General features: G+C 43.0%; 2 protein-coding genes across 3 annotated transcripts in view; one reads left to right on the top strand and one right to left on the bottom strand.

Moving 5' to 3' along the window:
* HRAS (HRas proto-oncogene, GTPase) overlaps window positions 1-19247 on the top strand; it is a 97541-nt gene that overhangs the window by 29875 nt on the left and 48419 nt on the right. For both annotated transcript variants that reach the window (XM_077287777.1, XM_077287778.1), the window contains exons 2-3: window positions 11659-11782; window positions 15332-15510. In XM_077287777.1, the coding sequence (XP_077143892.1) occupies window positions 11672-11782; window positions 15332-15510 (290 nt within the window). In that variant the 5' untranslated portion in view covers window positions 11659-11671. The remainder of the gene's footprint in view (window positions 1-11658; window positions 11783-15331; window positions 15511-19247) is intronic.
* Window positions 7903-19247, bottom strand: part of LOC143806831 (uncharacterized) — a 197921-nt gene continuing 186576 nt past the window's right edge. The window contains exon 5 of the mRNA XM_077287779.1: window positions 7903-7937. The gene's annotated coding sequence lies outside the window, so the exon portion shown is untranslated. The remainder of the gene's footprint in view (window positions 7938-19247) is intronic.

The following is a 19247-nucleotide window of genomic DNA, read 5'->3' as shown; positions in this document are numbered from 1 at the left end:
TTGAAGTTGTCACAAGAGAAGGCTCAGCTCTTTGCCAACCGCCGTCGCTGTGTGGGTCCCCGACTTCGCGTTGGATTTGGTGTGGTTGTCTTCTCGCTTCGTTCCTATGAAGGTCTCTTCTCCTAAGTTCAAGCCTCGGTTTATCGGTCCTTATAAGATTCTGGAAGTCCTTGGCCCTGTGTCATTCCGTCTGGACCTCCCGGCATAATTTGCTATTCATAATGTGTTCCATCGCTCGTTGTTGCGGAGGTATGTGGTACCTGTGGTTCCTCCGGTTGAGCCTCCTGCCCCGGTGCTGGTTGAGGGAGAATTGGAATACGTGGTGAAGATCTTGGATTCTCGTGTTTCTAGACGGAGGCTCCAGTATTTGGTCAAGTGGAAGGGCTATGGTCAGGAGGATAATTCTTGGGTTGTCGCCTCTGATGTTCATGCGGCCGATTTGGTTCGTGCCTTCCATGTGGCTCATCCTGATCGCCCTGGGGGTTTTCATGAGGGTTCGGTGACCCCTCCTTAAGGGGGAGGTACTGTTGTGAACTCTGTTTTCAGGCTCCCTCTTGTGGTCACTGGTGGTATGGTGTGACTTTTGCTTTGGGCTCCCCCTGGTGGCTTTGTTTGTTATCCTGCTGGTCTCTGGCTATCAGCTGGTTCGTTATCCTCTGGGAGGTTCCTATATAGCTCTGTTTTACTTCCACTTGGTGCCGGCTGTCGATGTAATCAGTGCTACTCAGATTCCTTCTGACTACCTTGCTCCCAGTCCATCCAGGATAAGCTAAGTTTTGTTTGCTCATTTTTTGATCAGCAGTGTTTATCATGTTTTCTTGTCCAGCTTGTTAAAATGTGTTTCCCTCGCTTGCTGGATGCTCTAGTGGACTGAGTTTCTCCCCACACACCATTAGTTGGTGCGTGGGTTCTTGAAATCTCAGGATGGATATTTTGTAAGGGTTTTTTATTGATCGCATAGACCCCTGCTCTATTTTCTGCTTTCTAGTACTAGTGGGCCTCTTTTGCTGAATCTGATTTCATCCCTACGTATGTGCCTTCTTCTTACTTCACCGTTAATATTTGTTGGGGGCTTCTATATCTTTGGGGATTATTTCTCTGGAGGCAAGCGAGGTCTTTCTTTCTCTTTAGGGGTAGCTAGTTCCTCAGGCTGGCTCGAGACGTCTAGGAATTTTTTAGGCACGTTCACCGGCTACCTCTAGTTGTTTTAGATAGGTTAAGATTTGTGATCAGTCCAGTTACCATCTCACTAGAGATTGTCCTTAGTTTATTCACTTGCTGGTCTATTCGTGATCCTCAGCCACTAAGGATCATAACACGTAATGACCCGACCTATAAAACTGTACCACTAGTTAACCACTTCTGTGAACACCGTAAAAAAGAGGCAAAAAAGAACACTTTTTATCATACCGCCGAACAAAAAGTGGAATAACATGCGATCAAAAAGACGGATATAAATAACCATGGTACCGCTGAAAACGTCATCTTGTCCTGCAAAAAACGAGCCACCATACAGCATCATCAGCGAAAAAATAAAAAGGTTATAGTCCTCAGAATAAAGCGATGCAAACATAATAATTTTTTCTATAAAATAGTTTTTATCGTATAAAAGCGCCAAAACACAAAAAAATGATATAAATGAGGTATCGCTGTAATCGTACTGACCCGAAGAATAAAACGGCTTTATCCATTTTACCAAACGCGGAACGGTATAAGCGCCCCCCCAAAAGAGATTCATGAATAGCTGTTTTTTGGTCATTCTGCCTCACAAAAATCGGAATAACAAGCGATCAAAAAATGTCACATGCCCGAAAATGTTACCAATAAAAATGTTAACTCGTCCCGCAAAAAACAAGACCTCACATGACTCTGTGGACCAAAATATGGAAAAATTATAGCACTCAAAATGTGGTAACACAAAAAACATTTTTTGCAATAAAAAGCGTCTTAGTGTGTGACGGCTGCCAATCATAAAAATCCGCTAGAAAACCCGCTATAAATAGTAAATCAAACCCCCCCCTTCATCACCCCTTAGTTATGAAAAATTAAAAAATTAAAAAAATGTATTTCCATTTTCCCATTAGGGCTAGGGTTAGGTCTAGGGTTAGGGTTGGGGCTAGGGTTAGGGCTACGGTTAGGGTTGGGGCTAAAGTTAGGGTTAGGGTTTGGATTACATTTACAGTTGGGATTAGGGTTAGGGGTGTGTCAGGGTTAGGGGTGTGGTTAGCGTTACCGTTGGGATTAGGGTTAGGGGTGTGTTTGGATTAGGGTTTCAGTTATAATTGGTGAGTTTCCACTGTTTAGGTACATCAGGGGCTCTCCAAATGCGACATTGCGTCCGATCTCAATTCCAGCCAATTCTGTGTTGAAAAAGTAAAACAGTGCTCCTTCCCTTCTGAGCTCTCCCGTGCGCACAAACAGGGGTTTACCCCAACATATGGGATGTCAGCGTACTCAGGACACATTGGACAACAACTTTTGGGGTCCAATTTCTCCTGTTACTCTTGGGAAAATACAGAACTGCGGGCTAAAAAATTTGTGTTTAAAAACAAAAACAAAAACAAAAAAAAAACATTTCACGGTTCTGCGTTATAAACTGTAGTGAAACACTTGGGGGTTCAAAGTTCTCACAACATATCTAGATAAGTTCCTTGGGGGGGTCTATTTTCCAATATGGGGTCACTTGTGGGGGGTTTCTACGGTTTAGGTACATTAGGGGCTCTGCAAATGCAACGTGACGCCTGTAGACCATTCCATCTAAGTCTGCATTCCAAATGGCGCTCCTTCCCTTCCGAGCTCTCCCTTGCACCCAAACGGTGGTTCCCCCCCACATATGGGGTATCAGCGTACTCAGGACAAATTGTACAACAACTTTTGGGGTCCAATTTCTTCTCTTACCCTTTGTAAAATAGAACAAATTGGAGCTGAAGTAAATTTTTTGTGTAAAAAAAATTTAAATGTTCATTTTTATTTAAACATTCCAAAAATTCCTGTGAAACACCTGAAGGGTTAATAAACTTCTTGAATGTGGTTTTGAGCACCTTGAGGGGTGCAGTTTTTAGAATGGTGTCACACTTTGGGTATTTTCCATCATATAGACCCGTCAAAATGAGTTCAAATGAGATGTGGTCCCTAAAAAAAAAAATGGTGGTGTAAAAATGAGAAATTGCTGGTCAACTTTTAACCCTTATAACTCCCTAACAAAAAAAATGTTGGTTCCAAAATCGTGCTGATGTAAAGTAGATATGTGGGAAATGTTACTTGTTAAGTATTTTGTGTGACATATCTCTGTGATTTAATTGTATAGAAATTCAAAGTTGGAAAATTGCGAAATTTTCAAAATTTTCGCCAAATTTAATTTTTTTCCACAAATAAACGCAGGTAATATCAAAGAAATGTTACCACTATCATGAAGTACAATATGTCATGAGAAAACAGTGTCAGAATCGCTGGGATCCGTTGAAGCGTTCCAGAGTTATAACCTCATAAAGGGACAGTGGTCAGAATTGTAAAAATTGGCCCGGTCATTAACGTGCAAACAACCCTTGGGGGTAAAGGGGTTAAGCAAGACTTGGTCCATCGTTCACCCCCCCCTTTATCTGCCCTCTTTGACCCTGATGAGCTGCCGGGTCTCACATTTTTTTTTTTAATTGAATAAATTGATAAATGAGGGACAGCATCTTGTTTTTATTTCCCTTTTTATATTTTTCCATTTGTGGACTACGACGGATTTGTGGATTACATCAGACCTGCAATGGGGGGGGGGGGGGGGGGCTGATGGACAGTTAACTTTCCATTATTAACACAAGGGCTTGATTGCAGCTGTGGTTTTGAACATTACACAGCTGACATCGGCCCCAAAAAACATTACCCCAATTGTCAAAGCACCAGGGCATTTGGGAAGAGCCAAGGTGAAGGGCCAGAATTGTAGCCTCTGTGATGTGCCACTTCTGGGACGGCTGAGAGCTGGTATTTTTAGGCTGAGAAGGGATCAATAAACGTGAAATTTGGTGACTGAATCAGTTTTCCATCAAAATGGAGGGTGGGCGGAGATAGAGGGAAGACAAGCACTGCAATTAAATGTTTGGCCCCGCCAAGGGTGCTCCGAACGCCTGTGCTTGGTTTGAACAGTCATTCTGCAGGTTCGCCACCATTAGCAGGATGCCCATGTTCTCTGTAAATGGGAACACTCGAATGTTACTCTTGGTCAGTAAAATGACCTAGAGCAAGACTTGGAAAACAAATCTAATTACTGTCAATAAAATGTATTTATTAGAATCCCGTCACTCCCTTTTAAAAGCAGAGCGTAAGCCACATAGCCACCCAATGAAGAGACTGCTGTTTTGCTTTCTATAGGCACTTTGGCGATTTTGGTAGTATTTAACCCCCCAATAGCCAGCTTGCTGCTTTCTTTCTTTAGGCCAGTGCGTCAGTCTGATTTAAGGAGGGCTGAGCGCTACAACAATTAAGACATGAGAACATCAGATGCATTTTCTGTCACCGCTAATGGAAGCATTTCTCCAAATCAATATGTTCTTTGGCAGGCAAAGCCATTTAATAAGCCCATGCCTGTTATTTTTAGCTGCATTGGCCCCGTTTTCTCTGCCTCCTCTAATTGAAAATACTTCGATCGGTTAGGAGAAATCTGAGCACGGTGACTGCTGACATGGCTGCAGTTTAATGGCATGTGATACACAATCATCGTCTGCTTCTGCTGACCTTGGAGAAAGCTGCCTGTCACCGTCCGAAGTAATATCTGTAAAACTTGTCACACTCAAGTCAACTCTTCTGTATTGCCACGGTCTTACTCAAGTGAAAACGTGGCCTGTCAGGGCCTAAATAAAGGACTGTTTTCTGGGCTACATTAACTATTAAGTGACCTAGCCGAGAAAAAAAACATACTGCGGTTTGCCTACACATTAAATAGTAACGTGTGGAAAAACTGTAGGGTACTTGGCTAATATATATTTTTTAATCAAAAAGCCATCCCACCGTAAGGTGTTCTCAGTGAGGATAGTTCCTAACTCTAGTATTTCACCTCGCCATGTGCCAGGAGGCCTCAAAATAAACGAGGGCAGAGCAGGTCCCAATACACAGTCAGACAGTGGTCCTGTTCTGTCTCTCCCCACCCTGTTTATTTTGATGCCTGTTGGCACATGGGTTCATCACTAGAGATGTGGACCATCTTGATTGAGTACACCTTGTCGTGGTGGGACTTTTGAAAAAAAACCAAAACCAAACACCCTATGTTTATTACAATAATTATAAAATCTCCTTACTGATCAGTGTTGGTTTATACTAATGGAACTGGCCTATAAGGTAGGAAGCTGGCTCTCTAGTGCCAAAGAGCAAACTTTATAAGTCATTGTTCATTCCTCCAATGAGCCTTTGAACGTGATTTGGAGCTTTTTCAACAGTAAAAATATACAGTGCCTTGCGAAAGTATTTGGGCCTCTGAAACTTTTCAGCCTTTTCCCACATATCATGCTTCAAACATAAAGATACCAAATGTAAATTTTTGGTGAAGAATCAACAACAAGTGGAACACAATTGTGAAGTAGAACGAAATTTATTTTAAATTTTTGTGGGAATTCAAAAACTGAAAAGTGGGGTGTGCAATATTAAAATATTTAATTACATAAACATACTATTATATGTGTTGTTATTATATATAGTAGTATGTTATGTCAGAAGCTGCGGGTAGAAGATGGTGCTGCAGGACCAGTGTGGTGTAAAGTACTATATGAAGATGCTGGAGGGTGAGTATAAGAATGGGGGCACAGGGCTTATATTTAAAGCACCACTCCAGCACTGAAAAATAACACTGGAGTGCTGCTTTGAGATCCCATTGGGAGAACTATAACTCCCATCATGTCCTGTAGATCCTATGGCATGCTGGGAGTTATAGTTCACCACAGGAGTGGCAGAGTGCTTTATTGTGTGTTGTAGTGACTAACCTTTTAATCGTGGCAGCCAGTCATACTGTGGTGAGGTAAAATGCTGGAGCATCCCATGACTGCACACACAGAGCCCTCCCTCTTGTTGCCTCTCCACAGCCCAGGAGTAAGCTTGCAGATTGTAGTGTGGTGTCTGCAGAACCTGTGATGACATCAGAAGAGGGAGGCCTCTGTGCTGCCATGTGATGCTCCAGCCCGCCCTCTTCATGACATCACACAGGTCCTTGTGCTGGAGCACTCAGCATCCAGCACAGCCCAGGCAGGTATGCAGCGATCTTGTCCCCTCTGGCCTCTGCTCCTGCCTCCTCCACCAGACACACAGATCTCCCCAGCTGCTGCAGGAATCCAGCGCTGGGGAAACCATGTGTCCCTGTGAAGGAGTATTCATTTGCTGCTCCCACTCACTGATAGGTGGGCGGGGAAGCAGCTAATGAATATTCACTGCACTTTAATGATCGGGACCAGGTGGTTTCCCCAGCTCTGATTCCTGAAGCCAGGCAGGGACATTTTTCTGCCTCCTGCCTCCCAGTGCAATCCCACTCGCTGCTGCCCCTCCGCACGTTACATACCTACCATAAGACGCACCCACACTTTCCTCCCACATTTGGAGGAAAAAAAGTGCGTCTTATGGTCAGAAAAATACGGTAATATTTTTACTGTTGAAAAATCTCCATATCACATTCAAAGGCTCATTGGAGGAATGAACAATGACTTAAAGGTTTGCTTGTTGGCACTAGACTTCCAACCTCCATGAAGAGGAGCTAATTTGACCTTTCCCAGGAAGAATTGTCTGGCCTACAAGTCAGCCAGCTAGCAGTCTCAACAAGGAATAAACTACTGCCTAGAGCACCTCTCGATTATCATGGGACTGGTGATCCCGATACTCATTTAATAATATTACATTGCTTCTGGAGAGATTGTGTCCTCCTCTAGTAGGGACTCCCAAAAACCCCAAAGCGCCCACACTGCATGGCATATGTGCACGTCTTTACCATTAATCTCTTCATGTTTTCCATCTTGACGTATGGTTTCTTCAAGTAACTCTTCCGGTACATATTAACCTGGGTCATAACTCTACATCTGTGGTAGACCTTATCTCCATTCTCATTTGGTTCCTGGGTATTGATGCCCAATCCCTATATGTGCTGCATTTGGTAGGATTTCCAATGTGGACTACAAAGAGAAAAGGAATGGGAAAAAAAAAATACAAATATATATATATATATATATATATATATATATATATTTATTTTTTTTTCTCTCAATTTTTACATCCGTAGAATTCCCCATCATCTTACCGAAACATTTTTTCAACATTCACAAGACCGAGGCGGAATACAAAGAAGAGATTGTCTGTTTTTCTTTTTTCTACAATACGTCAGGAATGTTAAACTTGTAGAACGGTATTGCCATAGGGAATTCTGGATCTCCTTCTTAGTGAAAATGTTCATTAACCCTTAAAATATATTAACGAGTTTGATCCTTGAAACCAGAATTATAGATAGACTGCAGGTAAGGTCCATTCATGAGAAATCGAGCGTAGAAGTCGTATACAAATCAGGCTGTCGGCACGCTTTGACTGCTTTCAAACGGACTGACTCCTCCAGTGCACTTCAGTTTTTACACTAGATTTCTCCTGATCTCTAAAAAAACCTATACATTTTACTTGGGCAAGGCCTATAGAGCCATACCACGACTTTCATACGTAAAAAAAGGGGTTAATAGGTTCCCTTTTAAGATAATTAGTTAAGTTTCTTCATAACTTGTTCATTAAGAAGTGTGAGGTCACTTTGAGTTTCAAACCCAGGCTAATTTTTGGACATTTTTGTTGATATGTCATTCTTTGGGTATGAGGATGGACCTTGTCAACGAAGTGTGGTATTGTTCTTGCACGTCTGCTGGAGAGTAAACTTCTGGTAAAGCTTCCTCCTCTGAGAATGTTTGTGAGGAATTGACCTTTTTGATAAGGTAAACGAAAAGCTAAAAAGATGAAAAGATAACGAAAGTGATTTGTAGATGGACTTTTTGGGCATTTTAAGATTATATTGCTGTGAAGGAGTATGCTCAAATTTGTAAGTTATCCCCCCCATCTAGTGAATAGGGGAGAACTTCCCAATCACTGTGGGGTCTAACTGCTGAGACGCTCACCGATCCTGAGAACTGGAGCTCTGAATAACCTCTTACGAGTGGAGCAGTTGATCATACGCACTGTTCAATGTAAGGGCTCATGCAGATGTTCATGTAAATGGGTCTGAGCTTGGCAATGCAAAGACTTGGCCACAGGAGTCCTGTTCTGAATGGTATAGCTTCATATATATCTGAAGCTGTGATGCTCCGATCAGAGCAGTGGTCAGGCCATGCTTGGACTGATTTGCACAGATGTCCTCGTGAGCCCTTAATGGCTCTGCTAGAGATTGCCAAGTTATGCCCTCAGCTGGTTTTCAGTACTGCCTTAAAAATTGAGCAGCATTGTGCATAATTGGCTTTGGTTTCTTTTTTTATATGGGTCTCTTTAGAGCTCTGGTTCGCTGTACCATAAGCGTCTCAGCTGTCATACCCCAAGCAATCAGAAATCTATCCCCTTACTGTTCTGAATACTGGTCTATACTATGTATAGGTGGTAAGTTGTACTTGTAGGACAAACGCACACCATTAGGTTGAGCTTACTGTGTGATGAACTCGCATCTCGCCATCCGCCTGGTGTCACGATTACGTCAGAAAGATAAAGTAGTGCGGTCTCCCCACTTTCACCAGTGTGGTGTTGCAGACCCCCTGGGGACACGTAAGGTCAGCTTGGTACAGTTTTACACACACTCCCGGTCCGCCTAGGCCCAGAGAGGCACAAGGAGTGAGAGGAAGTGTCCCACTCAGTCGCTGACATGGCACTGCACTCACTCACAACCCTGACAGGCTGAGAGGCCCCTTTTCACTAGCACCAGTGAAACAGAGCTCTGCCAACCCTGAAGTACTGCCACCAGTTCCTTGGTAGACATGAGCCTGGACCATTAATGTACTTAAAGGGAACCTGTCACCCCCAAAATGGCTGGTGAGGTAAGCTCACCGGCATCAGGGGCTTATCTACAGCATTCTGTAATGCTGTAGATAAGCCCCCGATGTTACCTGAAAGAGGAGAAAAAGACATTAGATTATACTCACCCAGGGGCGGTCCCGGTGCGGTCTGGTCAAATGGGTGTCTCCGGTCCTCTCCGGCGCCTCCCATCTTCATTCCATGACGTCCTCTTCGGGTCTTTACGCCGCGGCTCCGGCGCAGGCGTACTTTGTCTGCCCTGTTGAGGGCAGAGCAAAGTACTGCAGTGCGCAGGCGCTGGGCCTCTCTGACCTTTCCGGCGCCTGCGCACTGCAGTACTTTGCTCTGCCCTCAACAGGGCAGACAAAGTACGCCTGCGCCGGAGCCGCGGCGTAAAGACCCGAAGAGGACGTCATGGAATGAAGATGGGAGGCGCCGGAGCGGACCGGAGACACCCATCCGACCTGACCGCAGCGGGACCGCCCCTGGGTGAGTATAATCGAACGTCTTTTTCTCCTCTTTCAGGTAACATCGGGGGCTTATCTACAGCATTACAGAATGCTGTAGATAAGCCCCTGATGCCGGTGAGCTTACCTCACCAGCCATTTTGGGGGTGACAGGTTCCCTTTAATGTATATCGGGCCAGGAACCAGCCCCGGTAGCATGGGAAGTTAAACCGAGAATACGGATTTGTGGATTGAAAAAAAAAAAAAGAGCAGCCCAAGGTTAAATTATATATTTTATCGCCTTAAAGGCACACTACACAATACGCTATATACACAATGGTTATACATATAGAATGGTCACATATGCAAATACAATAGTGGTAGGACAAAGTATGCAGAATATAAGTCAGTTACCAGACAGATGAAAGTCCTGGCTTTTTGGGGGAAGGACTTATTCATGCGTGGCTTGTGGTCCCCTCTGTTCCTTGACTTCTAACCACAAGATGTGTCGTCGCAACCTCTCTAGAGAAAAATCAATGTGCCATGCTTTACATGAGCATTTCACCCCTTTGGGTCACTCCCTTTATGCCCTCTGGGCTGAATCTAAATCCACTCCCCTTGCCTCTGGCAGCTAAAGACTCCAAAACGTGAGATGGGTCATAACTGCTAATGGACGGTCCTATGGAGGCTGTTTTGGCACCATCAAAGCCGGCGAAGTCCCTGCTACATGTTGAGACCAACATTGCTTTGCTACCTGGCTCCTACTAGACATTCTACATATCTCCCCACCCTGGAGTGCTAGAGCGGATCGAGACCCTAGAAGGCGTTCAACCCATTCCAGAGAACCTGAAAATGTAACCGGTGTGTGGCTAGGATCTAAGGATCTAGGATAAGTCCATATTCTTCTGAAATCCCAGCTGTCTGAACAAAACAGTTATACTGCATGGATTCCATGTTGCAAGCCAGCCTTTTGTCCTGAGCTTAGCTGTCTCAGGGTGTGAGATCTGTCACTCACAGCCTTTTTAGGCTTGACCACCTGCGGTGCTAGGTGCCCTGTTACAGCTGCACAAAGCAAGGGGGTTTTAGAATACCATGACAAATGGGAAACAAACGATGGACATGAAATTATATCGCTAATATTATTGAGATACTTCTAATGGTTTCATTGAATTCATGTATGCACAGCATCCGGTATACTTCTAAGCCCCCCCCCCCCCCCCCAGTAGTTCCTGCTGTCACCCTGCATTTGACTATAAGAAATTAATCTACATAGGGCCAAAATGTTGTGATAATTACATTGTATTTGCATTTCAATTATAACTTGTAAAGGAAGTGATTCAGCTAAATTTGATTATGAAATTGCTGTAATTTCCCATATTGGAGAAATGTAGTTTACCAGAGTAGTACATGTCATCCTGTCCATTTTGTGCATGTTTGTGATGTCACCTCTTTTTACTATTTGTACATTAAGGTAATGTACATTTAACTGATAGAAACATTTTTTTTAAAAGAAAGGATATTCCCATTGAATGGAGGAAATGGATTTAAGAACGTTTATCCATTATTGTTTAGTTATTATTTATGTGCAGTCTAATTGCATTCCTATAAATGTGTTTGAATCACACTGTTTACTATTAGAAACTTAAATGTACTTATTGGGAATCCGTCAGCAGATTTTTGCTATAAAAAGTGAGAGCAGCATGATGTAGGGGCTGATGGCCTGATAACCGCGATGTCACTTTCTTAGCGGCTTTCTGTTTTAATAAAGCAGGAGATTATCATTACAGACTAGGTGTCTCGTGCCTCCTGATCCAACCACGACCCCATGACTGATTAGCAGCTTTCTGTCTATGCACAGTGTACAAAGCTGCCAATCAGTGCTGTGGGGCGGGGTTATATAGAGCTAAGCATTTGAGCTTTGCTAGATCTGCAGCAGAGAAAACTGTGGTTGTATCAAACTGACAGCATGTAGCCTAGAAAATAATACATTGCTGGAATCGGGGTCTCAGCTTCTACATCACATCATGCTGTCGTGAGATTACATGGCAAAAACCTGCTGACCATTCCTTTTTAACTGTTCCCAGTCCAATGTGATCTATACATTTAGATATGTATTGATTACAGCTGTTTTATGTACATGTCTGGGTACAGAAAGTGTTTGGTCAATGTTTGGAAGATGTGTATAACAAGAAATACTTGTTAATGTTTTTGTATAACTTTTTGACAGGGGGTTCTACACAATGACCGAGTACAAGCTGGTGGTGGTAGGAGCAGGAGGCGTTGGGAAAAGTGCCTTAACCATTCAGCTTATACAGAACCACTTTGTTGACGAGTATGACCCAACTATTGAGGTAGGTCTAAAACATTTGCCAAGTTCTGATCACAAAATTCATTTTTGTTCTACTAGTCCTCACAATGGAATATAAATGAATCTGACATTTTCTTATAAAAAAAACATAAATCCTTAATTCCTTCCTTTTTAAAGAGGTTTTCCATATCAATAAGTCTGCAGTCACTATGTGTGACTCCAGAATTATGACCCCCCCCCCCTCCTCCCCCCAGCGCATGTAATTGTATGGCGCGAGGCAAGGCCCACTGACTGGCAAAGTTACTGGTCGGTGCGCGGCCTTAGCTCAAAACAAGAGTATGGAGAGGGGCTGCATCCACTGGCATGTATAACTCGTACATACCCAACGGTCCCACAGAATGAATTCAGACTTATTGATGTGGACCGGACAACCCCTTTAAATAGTGTTACTTTCCCAAAAAACATAAATCTGTGCATTCCCACAAGTTTATAGAGTCTCCGATTCATACTGTATGATTAAGGGAGGTGGAGTGGTTGCTTAGTATCTCATGAGTGGGGGGCATCGAGAATGGGATGACACCTGTCACATAGGATCACATTTGCAATGTGTTTTGGAGAGCAGCTCCAGGAACTAGTGAGCCCTCAACAGATACATATTAGGGAGGTGAGACCAGGATGGCGGGAAATTGGCCATATGTATTGGAAGAACTATAGTGTGGCGGAAGGGGGTGATCACATGCAATTAAATGAATAACTTATGTTTGGACATTGTCACAGAGTGGTGGTGCACATTCTGAAATCCCTGACTTGTGGCACCCTTATGAATGGTAAGAGTTGTCTTCTATTTGCATCAATTTATTAAAATGGGTAAGACCTCGAGAGGTCTCAGATTTAATACTATGACTTCAGCTTCTGGGGTTGTATCCCTGTCGACTCAACAGAGCCTTTCTTGTATAGGAACGTGATAAATAAGGGCTTTGCTCCATAAATAGGCTTCCAGTGTCGGGCTCTTGAGACAGCGTTTCTATTGATGTCTGTATTGAGCCAGTACTCGCACAGTGATTTCATCAGATAGCTTCAACTCTACTGCAGAGGCACGTATCAAGATTCCAGGAAAAGTTTTATTTTCAAGCTGAACTCTTATGTTATACACAATTGCAGTAGGTAGAAAGACCATTCTGAAATAGATGTATAGAGATGATCCTCAGACTAATATGGCTGACGAACACTGGCAGAGCAGGAAGAAGAGGGAGTATCTGACATCCGAGCTGGGCTACAGGGAGAGGGGGACGACAAACTTCTAAAAAGGCAAACCTGATTGCATAGCAAAGCAACAGCAACAATACAATGACCATACAATACTGTATGATGCCCAAGTCGTGGTACATGACAGGCTTTAGAGTTTTAATGAACGCATGCTCAAATGGAGCAAGTAAAGGTTGGATATGAGAAAACTGCTGAAGAAATCTGAGACAGAACGTCTGTTGAATGTTGGTCATCCCTGCACTGCTACAAGGGAAAAAAATGCGATCCAACTTGACCAAGTTGAAGTTGCCTGTGATCCTCAGCTTGTACAATAATAATAATAATAAAAAAAAATCTCCTGCTTTGTGGAAACCATAGCATAGAAAATGGGGAAACTGCAGCCATTATTCGGATTACAAAATATGCAAAAACTTTATTGCGGATTCAGATTAAACAGGACATTCCTGAAAAAAATGTGAGCTTTTTTCTTTTATTTTTTTATTCTTACACCCCTCACACTGCACCAGAGGTTCCAAAAAGGGAAACTCCAAAGGCTTAATATCGTTTTTGGAGCATGTAAGTGAAAACCCAGGGACTGTTCTCTGCAGGCAGAAGGTTTTCGTGATGTTGCCAATCAGAGGTTGATGAAGAAAGCAGAGATCAGTAACCCGCCCAATAAATCTTCGAATGCTGCAGCAGATCAGGCCTAAAATGAAAACAGAATAAGCATTACTTACCGTACCTGTTGAATCTCCTGGTGCTCCAATTCCGCCTCTCCACTGCAGAACTGTAGCAAGTTTTTCCTTCGCCTAGGACAAGAGGTTCAATAATCTTATTTCACCCAGTTTCTAAACCCTGTGTACTAGGTAATGTTGCTTGTTGGCGCCTGCCCCAGACACCCCATAGCTATGCCACTGCTTATTAGTCAGTTTACAGGGCTGCATCAATGTTTTCACATGTCCAGAGAAATCCACATTTTTCTCAATATGAAATGAGCTGTTAAGATCTATGGGCCGGACATAGATCTCCCCGAGAATCTGCCTCCAGAGGTTATTATAAATGAAAAGGAGAGTTACCAGTGTGAGACATGTAATGACTGACAGTCTGCTCTCCTGATGTACATGTCTCACACTGGAAACGCCGCCTTACATTTATAATGAGCTCTGGAGGCAGATTCATGGGGAGATCTATGTCCGGCCCATAGATCTTAACAGCTCCTTTACATATTAACAAAAATGTGGATTTCTTTGGAATAAGATGTCAGATCGCAGGTATCATGGTATCATTTTATTCAGCTGCCTATGACCTACATGCCCATAGACTGCTTAGGAGGGTTGTCCTACTGCCAGATTCCTTTTAAATAAGTTGTCAGTTTTCCTTAAAAAAATGGTGCCATGGCTAGAAATGCTTTTACAGATACTGTCATCGCTGTCTCCACAATCTAAATTCCCGATCGACATGTATTTGGAGGAAACCAGAGACCCTGGAGGAATATAAGTGCATTATAGACTCCCCCTTTAATCATTTGCTATTTTGGGAGGTAGGAATACCCCAAGGTTAAAAGGTTACAATGTCTGAGTAATTGCTTCAATGTATGTCAGTCATACCTTCATGCAATACTTGAAATTGCCACAAGATGTCTCTGTGCTCCACAAAATATGTTCTCCGCTGGTGTATTTTTCAAAATGATTAATTATAAGGCAGGTTCATTTTTCTAGCTGGGCTGCATCCTGTGCCTTGTAGTACTTTACCACCATAATGAGAGGAGTTAAAGTGCAAAAGTTATAGAAGATGATTATTTTTTTTCTTTTTTCTTGGGTGCAATGATTAAAGATGGCAAAGATAAATCAATGTAATGCCGTGAGAACAAATTTAATATAATATTATAAATATATATAATTTATTTGCATGGATATGTATAAATAGATAAAAAAGAAAAAAGGGGGCAGCACTCCAGTAAATGATGAAAAAAGTGGACTTTATTAACCCATATGGTGGGCTAATAAAGTCCATTTTCATCATTTAGTGGAGTGCTGCCTCCTTTTTCCTTTATTTATACAAATGTTTTGTTTTTTTTCCACAAAATAAACAAAAAAAAAAAATTTTGCTCAGGGGTTTTTTTTTTTCTTCGCTCAAAATTGCCAATTTGAGCCCAGTGGATCAGTGGAGGAAAAAAAAAGTGCAGGATGCCATCTGGGCTGTTTCATTGTCGTTTTCACTAGTACACTGGTCAAAATGAACAATGAACACACTGACTAAAAACTGGATGCAGCACACAAATGGGAAAAAAACTGCCTAAGTGAATGATACGGTTTTTAACTTGCCTGTTTTTTTGTTTTTTTTTTAGGATTCCTATAGAAAACAAGTTGTCATAGATGGAGAGACTTGCTTGTTGGACATCTTGGACACTGCAGGTCAAGAGGAATACAGTGCAATGAGGGACCAGTACATGAGAACAGGAGAGGGGTTTTTATGTGTATTTGCCATTAACAACACAAAGTCTTTTGAGGATATTCACCAATACAGGTATGTGACCAATAAGTGACATTTATTATGTAAAGCAAAGTAAACTTGAAACTTCCAGGTGAGGTGCTCGGCACATCTCTGACTTGGTGAAAAGTTCGGCTTGATCCTAGTTGTAGACAACCCCTTTAAAAAAAAAAAAAAAAACTAGGGTAAATGTAAAATACTTTTTTTTTTTTTTTTTTAAGAACACTTGTGGATCACAGCATCACTTTGTCAAATAACCCCTTAACGTTATACAGACAACATTAAAAAGTCCTCCCCAAAACAGCAGTTTAAAAAAAGAGAAAAAAAGTTTAATCTGGGGGGGAGGGGGGGGGGGATTGATTCCAAAAAGATACGTTTGTCTTTTGCCGCATCCGTAACGACCTGTTACTATAAAACTATATCATTATGTATCCCTCATGGTGAAAGACACAAAAGAACAAGCCCTTGTAGAATTCTTAAGTGGGGAAAAAAAAATGTTTAAAGTTTTTGAAAACATGATGCAAAAAATTTTGTTCAAAAAGTGATTTGCTTGTGCATAAACTAAAAGGGCATCACTGTAATTGTTTGCTACCGTCCTATAAAATAAAACCCTTACTTTTCCCACACGGTGAGCTCCGTAAGAAAGAAGAAAAGAAAAACAATGCTAGAATTCCTGTTTGTTTGTTTTTCTTGTTTATTCAGATTTTGTACATAGAAAATGGTGATCAAAAAGTAGTTTTTACCCAAATATGGCACCAGTGAAAACTACAGCTTGTCCTCCAAAAAAAAAAAAAAATCTGTCTACAGAAAGACAGTTATGGGTTTTGGAGTAAGGGGAACCCCCGCATCCCTCCACATGTGCCCCTTTTGTTAAAAAAGAAAAAAAAAAAGTGAAACTTTTTTACCTCTTTTGCCCAAAAAAGTTTCCACACATTTGGTGTTGTATTTATAGTTTGGACTTCCAGAATAACTTTGTCATGTCTCTTAAGGATAAATCAACTAAAGTCCTAAATAGTCTAAGGGGGCACTTCAATAACTACACAAACCAAATCCCATCTAATTCTTTCAGGGACAAAGAAGAGATCCCACATATAATAAAATAAATATTTTTATTAAGTCACATGTGACAATATATAAAACCACAATTAAAAAGCAAAATACTGTCTAAAGGACGCCAGGTATACATTGAGAAAAATTTCCCACAGAAAATAACCAATACACAATAGTCAAAAGATTGTAAGTCCTAGGAAGCCATGCATAAATGATAGCTTGAAAAGCCTGTGTTATAATTAACATACAGACAAATTTCTACAAGCGCTACCTCTCTATAAAGAAGAATAATGTAGAGCATGAAACTAAAGCCTAATGGACTGTAACAAAGGTAGTAAGTTGTAGAGAATTAGTGGTTACCTATAACGTGGATGTTCCTGGCGTCCCCTCACCCCGACGCGCGTTTCGCCGCCAGCTTCTTCCGGGGAAGACGCCCCCGGAAGAAGCTGGCGGCGAAACGCGCGTCGGGGTGAGGGGACGCCAGGAACATCCACGTTATAGGTAACCACTAATTCTCTACAACTTACTACCTTTGTTACAGTCCATTAGGCTTTAGTTTCATGCTCTACATTATTCTTCTTTATAGAGAGGTAGCGCTTGTAGAAATTTGTCTGTATGTTAATTATAACACAGGCTTTTCAAGCTATCATTTATGCATGGCTTCCTAGGACTTACAATCTTTTGACTATTGTGTATTGGTTATTTTCTGTGGGAAATTTTTCTCAATGTATACAGGGCCGTATTTATAGTTTCTGCTGCCCTAGGCACTTTTAGTACTGCCTCCCCCATTGGTGAGTATGACACTATCGGCAGTGACTTTGGCAAAAATCGCTGATGTGAAAGTCACCTTTTGCAGCAGATCCGGCAGTTTTTCCGCATCTGCCATGTAACGGATCACTTATGGCAACACTGCGTTCGGCCTCATTCATTCCCTATGGGACTTGCAGACATGCACGCAATCCGGCAAATGCGGTACTTGCAGCAATGGAAAAAAACGCTGCTAGCAGTGTTTTTTGTATCACCGCAAGTGCAAAACCGCAAGTGCGGCACATGTCCGCAAGTAGCCATCACTACCTGTCCCTGCACCTTGCTAGCTCATCCCTATCCATCCCTCCCTGACCTAAAACTACACTATAAAGCTTTAGAAAAACAATTTATTAACTGACATATTCCATTGACATATAATGAGGGCTCCAGGCTATAGCGACTCTGGGTCTCCATTCTCTCTCTGTGCACATCCTCAGTCCCTGCCTCACTGCCTGTGCACAGACCTCCCTCCACCGGACCCGGTAATCAACGCTCGCAGTAGCATACCGGCAGAGGTGTATCTAGGGTTTCTGGCACCAGGGGCAAGAATTAATTTTGGTGCCCCCCTCTCCGCCAAGGACATATGCGATTTGCACACTCAGTCGTGTGCCCACGAGCTCCTCTCCCTAATGCTCTCAATGTTCAGTGAAAAACTGAGAGAAGCAGAAGAGAAGCTCGGTGTCACAGGACCATAAGTGTAAAAGTCGCATGTGAGTGAAGTGTCCATCTGACGACTACTGGAACCCGCAGAGCTGAATCCTGACATCGCAGCTTCTGAATTCTCACAACTCATGCACTGCACACTTTTAGGATTCTCCCTTGCCGGTGGACGGTCATGTCAGCACAAGCATGCGATTTGTATACTTCTGACCACATTCCGACTAGACGTGCCCGGCCTCACTCAGTTCATTATCATTGACGGAGGCCACACATGTCTAGTCAGCACGTGACCGCATGTATGTAAATCGCCAGTACGAGAGAATCCTGACAGCGTGCAGTGCGCACTGTGAGAAGTCAGAAGTCTGCAGTCACAAAGAATGACTGCAGACTCATTACAAACCTGGACATTTCCTGTAATGTTCCTAACATAAATAAAAACATGAGAATTGGTATCACAAATAACATGTACATCCAGGTACCTTATAGATGACGTCGTCTCTGGAGCCTTCTCCTTCTTTTCATCTTGTCCAGACCCCATGATGAGTTTTCTCATCCACAGCCGTCTCTGCAGACTTCCATCTTCTCCGCTCTTTTGCAGAAAGTCTCCACATGACGCCCTTAAAGATACAAGTGTCATTATAATGCTCCTATACTATATTGTCTGCACAAAATATGACCCCCACACTGTCCCTCTTATGGTACATACTCTTCACACTGACCTCTCCTTTCTATACTGGCCCCCCTCTTCACACTGTCCTGTCATACTGTGTCCCCTATAGGGCCTAGTATTTATACTCCACCATATTTATACTCCATCCTCCCACCCTGTGTGCATGGCTCCCCATCCTCCCACCCTGTGTGCATGGCTCCCCCATCTTCCCACCCTGCGTGCATGGCTCCATCATCCTCCCATCCTGCGTGCATGGCTCCCCCATCCTTCTCCCCTGCGTGCATGGCTCCTCTATCCTCTCATCCTGCGTGCATGGCTCCCCCATCCTTCTCCCCTGCATGCATGGCTCCCCCATCCTTCTCCCTTGCGTGCATGGCTCCCCCATCCTTCTCCCCTGCGTGCATGGCTCCCCCATCCTCCCCTGCGTGCATGGCTCCTCCATCCTTCTCCCCTTCGTGCATGGCTCCCCCATCCTTCTCTTCTGCGTGCATGGCTTCCCCATCCTTTTCCCCTGCGTGCATGGCTCCCCCATCCTTCTCCCCTGAGTGCATGGCTCCTCTATCCCTTTTCCCTGTCATACTCACCT

Source organism: Ranitomeya variabilis, chromosome 2 (assembly GCF_051348905.1).
Source record: "Ranitomeya variabilis isolate aRanVar5 chromosome 2, aRanVar5.hap1, whole genome shotgun sequence".
Lineage (NCBI taxonomy): Eukaryota > Metazoa > Chordata > Amphibia > Anura > Dendrobatidae > Ranitomeya > Ranitomeya variabilis.
The sequence above is the reverse complement of the archived record's forward strand: the minus strand, read 5'-3'. Positions and strand labels throughout refer to the sequence as shown.